Below are 9,462 nucleotides of genomic sequence, written 5' to 3' on the forward strand. Positions count from 1 at the left end.
CAGAAAAAGATGGAGAGAATAATTATTTGTAGAGAAAAAGTTAATATTTAAATTTTAATACGTACATATTTAACGTTATTTTTTCTATCAGTAATAAGAAGAAGAAATTTGATAATTCTGTAAAATATTTGATAGCCGCGTATGCATTCTAAATATAAGAAAGACAAAATGATGATTACGATTGTACAATACATTCAAAGATGAAGCAGCGATAATATTCAGCGTGTCGTATCGCAGTCGAAATACAAGATGAACCTATTGCGAATCGTACGCTAGTTCCCCCCATTAAATATGCCAGGCGTATAATATCGCAGTCAGATATCACAAAAGTGAGAGGAATGCTGAGATAATTGGAAAGATTACACCGCGAACGATGCGTTATGTATTTTACTGGTACGGCCGAGGTCTTAGCTTAGCGAGGAATTATCGGCTGTTTGTTCTAATATCCATTGCACGATTTTCAGATATAGTTAAGATAGTCAGTATCTGGGTTCCTCTCACGAGTAACATGAGAGCCTGGTTCTTCAGTAATTTAAGAGCAACTTGAACGCACGCGAGTTTGGCAACGTCAGAACATAAGGATTTTCACGAATACATACATGCCCAAAGAAAAGAAAAACAACGGTTTTACTAAAGTATTTAAAAGTATACAGATCAGAAAATAACTTTACTGGACTCTACTATCAAAATAATTATACTCGAGTATGAAATTTTTTTGCACTTTTTTGCACGATTGTTCATCACGTTTGAGTTCCCTACATAATTATTTTCAATTAAATTACAATATTTTTAAATCCGTTTTTAACTAAATTTTTAGGAACTTCAGCATAATCATTCACTCCGCGTATCAAGCATCCTAGGATCAAATTGAAAAGTATAAAAATGTAAGATCTGAAAAAAAAAAGCCTGATTGAAAAAAAAAAGTCTGACCGTGAAAATATGAAATTATAAAAGTTAAAAAAACGCAAAAATTGAAACTTAACTTCAGGGAGGAGATTGAAATTTAGATGCATAGAACGTGCAGGTAAACGTCCGTATAATCATATTCCGATGTAAAAAGTTTTAATCACACAACAGTCGACAGCTTTCGGATTTACTGAAGTTGAACGTGAGTTATAGTCGACGCAACCTGATAACAAAAATGCCGAGATGAAAACGATACGTTGCTCGTAAATGTTGCAGCCGTGATAAACAGCGCGTTGTCCAGGATTGATTGATCCTGGCGCACGCAGTGGAGCTTCGCGGAGATTTGCCGAGAGTAAAGGGGACCGATTTAAAAGTTTCGTTCACAATGGGACCTCACGCGTTGGGAACGTGATATATTGATCTGATACAGAGGAGTTAGAGAACTGTCCGCTGATGGCGTATTTAATGATCCCCGCTTCTTCTACGATACGGAATCGACTTCCTGCACCACTGCCACACTGATCCACATCGATATCGATCTTCCTAGATCCTGTTCCCCAACAGCATTCCTTAGGTTTCCTTGCTAAACTAACTGAATCTGAAATATATCTATTCACGTCGAGTATCAAGTTCAGCAAGAAGTAAAAATTGTACAAAAATAATCTAAAGCTAAAAAATTTAAGAAGCAAAAATCACATTAATTAACCCATCTGTGTATTATATATAAAGATCAGTAATAAGTTTTACATTAAAAAAAAAGAAATACGTAAAACATAGAGGTGATATTGCAAAAATTAATGGTTACATTTAAATATAAAATCTTTGTCAGAGAGAATATTTTTTTGAAAATGTAACAATGTCAGCGGACGAAGATGCATTAAAAATATAATTTTATGCGCGTACATATACAAATCGGCAGCATCGCTTCCTGTTCCAGATTATTTATTGTATCTACAAGCTAACGGTGCATGCATCCTTACGCGTTCCACGTACAAGGTTCTCTAAACGGACAAGCATTGTTTGCCAGCGAGCCGTGTAGTTAGTGTTGCTCAATGCACTCGTATCTCTAAAAGAGATAATTTGAATATCGAAGCTATCGCGGATAAAACTTGAGGGACACAAATTGGGGGGAAAAAAATAATGCTAAAAATTCAAGAACATGAATACAAGAAATAATAAAACATAAAATTAGTAAAATTTTCATCGATATAAATATCTATTAGGATTCAATTGCCTGAAAGATACGATGTTTTGAATGAAAAAAAATGGAAAGGTTTAAAAATTTAAGAATCAGACGAATTTGATTAATCTAGGAAGTGAAAAATATATCAATTGTTCAAATGTAAGACGAAGAATATCTAGCCTGATATCACGGTTGATCACGGTTCTCGGTCTTTTAAGCGACAGGTGCAAACATTCAGGGACCAGCGCAAAAAAGGAAGCCGGTAATTGTAAGCCCCGGGTAGAAAAACCAGTTTGCTAAAAACAACCCGGGCCTGATCGAGTCTCGTTGCGGGGCTACCGAATAACGAACGAGTGTCGGTGTGGCAACGTGCGTGTGAAGAGTGCGTGAGAAGCGGAGCTGTTGGAAATCCGTTTTGAAATATCTCTTCAAATCTTCATCCCGCGGAAATTGTGCGTCTCACCACCCAAGAGAAAGTACGCAAATACATTCCAAGATATTTGGAACAAAGCGAGAAATTATATATTAAAACGATTATGTCGCTTCAAATTCTTTTTATGCGTCATCAGAAAGAAACATACAGCCTTCTCAACATTTTTATCGTTTCTATCGTCCCTCCGATGACAGCTGAATATAAATTAATGAGGCTATGGCAGTAATGTTATTTGACGTTTTAAAAAATCTGCTCTTTAAAGTATGACGTTTCATGTTTAACTCTAACGTAATAAACGCACGCAGTCATTCTGCCACGTTGAAAAGGCGCCAGAGAGTCGCGATACTTGAACTTATGCAGGAAATACTTTCTATGAATGAACTTTCTCACCGCTCATCGAGGGAAAGATACGGTTAAATGCCAAAACGAAGCCGGAGCCGGAGTGGGAGCCGCAAAAACAAAAATTGCAACTTACTGCGTAAAGCTACCTTCCTCGCCATTATCAAATTACAAGGAAACCTTTTAACGTTTCAATAATATAACAATTCGTCAAACGGCTTTTGCAGCTTAAAAACATTTTGCGGCTTTCAATTCTTGGAAGATTAGAAATTGTCAAAAGATTTCTAGAAAATCGCACTTTTTAACCTTTAAAACGAGACAAGCTGAACAGACTTGAGAATTAGAGAACTAAAAAAACGAGGCGTAGTACAGTTGTTATAGTTTCGGAATTTTTCGGCTAAAACAATTTCGTGGCCGTAAACTTTCGAAACGTAAACTCTTTACACGGCATAAATAAAAAAACCGTCAAAAATCGAAGATCGATATATCATTACGCAAATTTGCATCGTGTTTACATTCGTGGTTAACAACGATTTCATGAAAAAGAAGAACAATGTCTTATTTCGATGCTATAAATAAGCAACCTCGCAGGAATTCCAACGAGTTCTCTGGCCGCGACAGGTGAAGCAGCCACGTGTTGTTCGTGCAATCGTAGTCGCCTAGATTCAAATTTAAAGACTTCGTTATTCAATTCAAATACGCTAACGGACTAACGGGCCAGCACGCAGGATTTCCGCCTCGCTGCGACGTTCGTTATTGTGTTCTAGAAGAATCGGGTTAGGAAAGGTCAGGTAGAGACGATCGCCCTGGAGCCGGAGTCTGCGAGAAGACTCGCAGTTAAGTATCATTTTTCAGAGAAAGTCTGGAAAGTACATGTGTTTCTATATAGTATACATCAAAAAGAATAGAAAGCATTATATACACGTATTACAAAGAGTTATACATCCTGAGAAATGATAAATACACTTCAAAATAAAGTACAAGATCAACCTGAATATTTTAGACACACTGGTGCGTCAAATATGACATATCATATTTTACGATATATCATGATACATCGTTAGATAAAAATAGTAGTATTTTTATGCTTGTTAATTTCTATGGCGTTTGTATCTACAATGGAAAATAAGATTTATTTAAAATATCTAGATCATTCGATTGATTCTCAAATAGATTCTTATAGATAATAGAAGGACACGCGTGTCGAGTATTCAAAATCGCTCTGCAAGACCCACCGTCTTCGCGATTTGCGAGTCACTCGTTATTTTGCCAGCGTATGATGAATGTAAGCCTTAAGGATTACGGGAGGCCTATATTATATACGGGACCTCCCTTGAAAGAAGATATATTTAGACCGGACCCTTGGAAGATCCTGTCTCGTCTCGAGACGCGTCGCGGAGCGAATTCATTTTGAATGCGCAGGATTTCTTCCTTGCAGATTATACAAGGATGAAAGATTCGTAAAAATATACTCATACATAAATGCACGGGATACCGTTGTATCGATGTATTATCCTCGCGGCAAGAGTGCAATCGGACGTGATTCAAAGAAGTAAATCGATTTGTCAAGTTCATCATTAAAGATAATTTTGCGCGTGTAAACGTCGTAAGAAAAGCGCATGTTTTATGATTTGAAATAAAGTAATTGAAGTAAAATTGATGATGAAGATCTTTGGATGTGAAGAAAGATAAAGATGATCTTTAATACAACTAACTTTTTAAATTATTCCCCCTTCATTCCGTTAAAGAGTTTCTAGACTCTTTTTTTTCATTATTTTATTCTTTGATATAATTAATAAAATCTGAATATTTGTATTTATAATGTTGTGTAGCAAAATAATTTTAATTATTAATTCTATCAAAGAATAAAATGATGAGAAAAATATAAATTGATTGAATTTAATACATTTAATACATTTAATACACACAATTTAATCATTATAGAAACTTACCTCGCACCTAGATGTGTCAAGTATCTCGACCTCCGTCGTGACGTTATCAATAGTGACGCTGTGTCGGTAGAGAAAATCTGCAACAAATGGAATGAATATATTTAATCAACTATAATATCTTTAAACTCGATTATTATCGCTTTAAGATCTTGTATAGTTCGCGAAGTAAATAAAAAAAACATGATTTTTCTTGATCGATGTCATTTGGATGATACTCTTCGATCTCTTTGGAAAAGCGACATTTTTCCAAGGATAGAAAACGCGGCTAATACGCGAAAGTGCCGTAGCAGTTGTGGGTAACGACAATTCCAATTAGTTACGCTCGCTGCTATGTCATTACGATCACTGACGATGACACGTGGCTTTCGCTGAAAATTTGTGATCAAAAAGATTCGGATAGTCGTATATTAAGATTTGAATTTTTAGATCGTTACATACTCAAATTATTCACACATGTCATTCTGAAAAAATCCCATGACGTTCATTATAATATTTGAAATTTTGTAGGGTTGCCACAGAAAATGAATTTTAAAATTCCCTGACTTTTCCAAGTTTTCCAGATAAAACTTCCATGACGAGTATAAAATATGTAAAAAATTTAACATTTAAAATCAAGGATTGTAAAAAAGCTAGCTCGTACTATTAAAAACGCAAAAGTAGCATAATAAAATTTTGGGGGCAAATTCAAACAAAAAATTAATTAGTATTGGAAAAAAGAATGCAGTTATGACAAAAAAAAGTGGCAATCAAATAAAATTACTGAATAAAATATAAATTCTAATCTAATTTTTTTGTTAAATTGTTTAAAAGTGCATGCGAGTTTAACGTATTTGATTATGAGCGTCACATACAATATTTAAAAAATTGCAACAATTATTTGGAATAGAAGCAGTTTAAGAGAATTGTGAGCAAAGTTCAAAATTCTAGCCACTTTTACATTTTCCCGGTTTTTCCAGATTTGTGGACAACCCTGTTTTAAATAATCATATTTATATTATATAATTTTGATTTAATAGGTTCTTGAATTTCTGGAATTTCCGGATCGTAGATTTTTTACTTCTCGTATTTCTAAAGTTTTACATATATTTTAATATTTAAATTTTGAATCTCAATATAATATTTATTGTATCTTAGATTTTTGAATGTTGAAACTTACGCCTTCGCTATACCGACAAAGTGAAAAGGAGAACTCATATTTCTCGAAGCTGATTAAAGTGTTTGAGCAGCACGTGCACTTAAGGAGAAGCAGAAGAAAAGACGTACGCGGAAGCACATCGAACACAATAGCCTTAACAGGGTTAAGCACAATAAATAAGCGATGAATAAACTTATAAACACCTCGTAGTGTCGGCAGTACAGAGCTGAGAAGGCGCAGTATTCCTGGCAGCAAATAAACATGCTCGTTACTATTAGCGATCGTTACGCTCGAGAAAGTTTTATTAACAATGTTAATAGAGAAACGATTTGATCATGCGTTGCGACAGAAAATTCATTGCATCCTCCTGCACACGAGAAATATCGGCCTGTAGAAAAAGAGCTTTCAAGACTGCGAGACGCAATTTGAACTCTGCATATATGCAAGACGCGAAAAATTCTTTCCGTGCTTATAGAAAAAAAAAAAAAAAAATCGAGCGATCTGGACGGAGATAACTAAGATTGAAGGATGTTTAACGAATGGAATTATTTCGCAGATAAGACGGACGTATGCGCAAGTGTCTAGAAATCTAATTGTAGTCCCATCTAAATACAGGAACAATTTGCATATCAGACGTTGTGGAAAGTTAAATCTTCGATGAGAAACTTTGATAAAAGTACAAGATTTAATTTCTAAGAAATCGAAAGTATGAAGAGGTACAATAAAAGCGACAAGTTAACAAAAAAAAAAGGAGGGAGGGAGGGGGGGGGGAGGGAATTAACCGTGACACACTTTCGTCGCAACTGGAAATGTAACTGTCACCGATCGCGCGGATTCGGCTTTTGCCAGAGATCCCATCCATCTCCGGCACGTATGATCTATTGTCGATCTATCGAAGAAACGGGATACACGATGTAATCTTCTCCGTGCACGGACAAAACGATTCCCATCCGCGCACGCGCACGAGAGAATCGACACAATACAACGAGACTCGCTTTCTAAATCATTGCCTGGATTTATTCCGTGCAAGGAGAGATTTGCATTGTTAATCGAGATCAAAATAATAACAAGTACCCTGCGTCGTGGCAAGAGATGAAAAGGACCGATTATCTTCCAGAGTCCTGTAAAACGACGACGCCGCGCTCGTGTACGAATACCTTGCAATCGAAATTGCCGGTAAAGAGATCATCCTCGATCTTCCTTCGAGAGATCGAATTTAAGTCGTGCAGTGGAAACCAATATAAAGTGGCTATTTCGAAAGTACCGTGGCTTGCACATGTTTACATGTCTAAATTTACGAGAGAAAAAAAAGAGACAGATTTTTTTTGTAAAGCTCGAGAGAAATTCAGAGAGTGGAGATAGCTAGATCCTTATAAACTCTCACATTTCTGTGAATTCTTCTGCCTTTATATATATATATATATATATATATATATATATATATGTATATAAAAAATTAGATACTTCTCTCTGCTTTTGATTAAAATATTTCACATTAACAATTCTATATTTTCGAATTTTTAAAATTTATCTCTTACAATATTTACTTCTAAATTTTTAAGAAAATTAATTTTAAAATTATTTAACGTAATTAATTATTATCCAATTACAATAATTATCATCTGTCTTATTGTCATCGAAAATACATATAATAAAAATTTGAGAGTGACTTTTTATTAATCACAATCTTCGAATAATCTTTAAATTTGGAAAATAAATGAATTATCAATATGCTAAAAGAATTTTTCCACGTTTCGTTCACCTACGCAAACCAGCTGAAGGAAATCAATGGCCCCGCTTTCACCGTTTGAGGGCGTTTTCTTCGGAAAAGTGATTCTCCAACGATCGGAAACGAAAGTATAGGCGATAACCCGCACACGAGTCGCACGAAGTGTCGACGCATTTTCAATTCATTTCACACAAGATGTACCGAAAGAGAGGGAAGCAAAAAAGGAAGAGAAAGAGACGAGACAGAGGAGAGAAGACGGAGCTGTTGCATATGATTGCTCCGAATGCTATCTTGCGTTCTAGCAAATTCCTTATAAAAGAAGAAAAAAACAAAAATTCTTAACAAACAAAATTGAAGGCACAATATATTTCGATTTTCATAAATATAAAAATTCTGTTTTTAAAAAATCCTATCCTTTTTATACCAACAAGAAATTCTGCACGATATAAAAAAATGTAACAAAAAGTAACAAAAGGAAAGAACACTCTTTCTGATAAAGTCAACCAAAGTTTTTGTCCAATATTCGTTTTATACATATATTTCTGTAGAAATTATTTTATACAAAGCAGTCTGTATAATATCTTCAGACCCCTTACATGTCTACGCCGGAGTTTTTTATCTATCATTATTCTTATCATTTTTTATCGATCCTCGATGGATAGTAATCAGTTCCGTAACGTCCACAGCGTCATCTTTGAGGATCGATTGAGCGATTATCCCCCTTTTTGATCGAGGGGGAACATATAGATTATCCGCTTCCTGGTTACATTCAAGAGTGATTATCCATCATTTTCCCAGGAAATTAATTAATATCGATGGTAGGAGAGAGCACTCGCGACGGCACCCTTCCACTCTCGACCGGCATTATCGATCGCAACATTATAGATCGATTGGGATCAAAATTGATTCTGAGCGCCAGTTATGTACGAGAGAAATTCGATAAATCGATGATTGCACTATTGTACCGGGAAGCGTATCCGTACATTATATTAATGCGAATGCACTTGTAAAGAAAGTAAGGAGAAACTTTGCGTGCAAATTGACTTATAAGTTTTCTTGTAAATCCTCATTCCGAGAACTTTTATATTTCAGGACATGATACATTTTCCCAAACTTAATTCAGACAAGTAATTAATTCATCCAATTCAAATATATATATTTAAAAAGAAAGGTAAGACAAACAAACGCATCCGATGTGGTGGTGATATTCTTAACCACTCTTGTGTCCTTAGGTTAACGTAGGAAAAAGTTAAATCCTTTTCCTTAAATAAAGGACGCGTAATCTTGAATACGGGTAAAATCCATTCAGGCACTTTTATCTGCAATTTATTCTAATCAGCTATAAATTTATGTATATCTTACATAATTATATTTGCTTCAAGCACATCGGTTATCTTGGCGATAATGTCCCTATGGCTATATCGGGATTGCGATAAAATGGCGTGGTACACGCCGGAGGTGAGGATGTACAGCCGGCGAGGTGTTACAAAAATACGAGCGGCCGGCCGGCTCAGGGTTAAGGGGACAATACTTCACGAGTGAATTTTTCCAAGCGCGGCTCGGAAATATCCGCGAAACTCGCCGTCGTAGCTTATACGTCCGCGGGCGTGCACGGCAATTATTACGGCGAGGTAGCCTGCATGAGTTATGGGAGAGATCTGCATTCTGCGGACCCTCCCTATAGGCTCTATTTCATATCGAGTGTTTAAATCTCCGCCCTCCACGGATCCAGCGGTCTCTCTCTCTCTCTCCCCCCCCCTCTCTCTCTCTCTCTCTCCCTCTCCT

General features: G+C 35.9%; 1 protein-coding gene across 5 annotated transcripts in view; it reads right to left on the bottom strand.

Annotated features, from left to right (window-relative positions):
- LOC108749616 (ras-related and estrogen-regulated growth inhibitor-like) overlaps positions 1-9,462 on the bottom strand; it is a 56,129-nt gene that overhangs the window by 35,714 nt on the left and 10,953 nt on the right. For all 5 annotated transcript variants that reach the window (XR_001939381.1, XR_001939382.1, XM_018488422.1 and 2 more), the window contains one exon: positions 4,814-4,890. Coding sequence is in view for 3 of the 5 variants with exons in the window: in XM_018488422.1 (XP_018343924.1) it covers positions 4,814-4,890 (77 nt within the window). In the remaining 2 variants the exon portion in view is untranslated. The remainder of the gene's footprint in view (positions 1-4,813; positions 4,891-9,462) is intronic.

The sequence above is a fragment of the Trachymyrmex septentrionalis genome, unplaced genomic scaffold (assembly GCF_001594115.1).
Source record: "Trachymyrmex septentrionalis isolate Tsep2-gDNA-1 unplaced genomic scaffold, Tsep1.0 scaffold305, whole genome shotgun sequence".
Lineage (NCBI taxonomy): Eukaryota > Metazoa > Arthropoda > Insecta > Hymenoptera > Formicidae > Trachymyrmex > Trachymyrmex septentrionalis.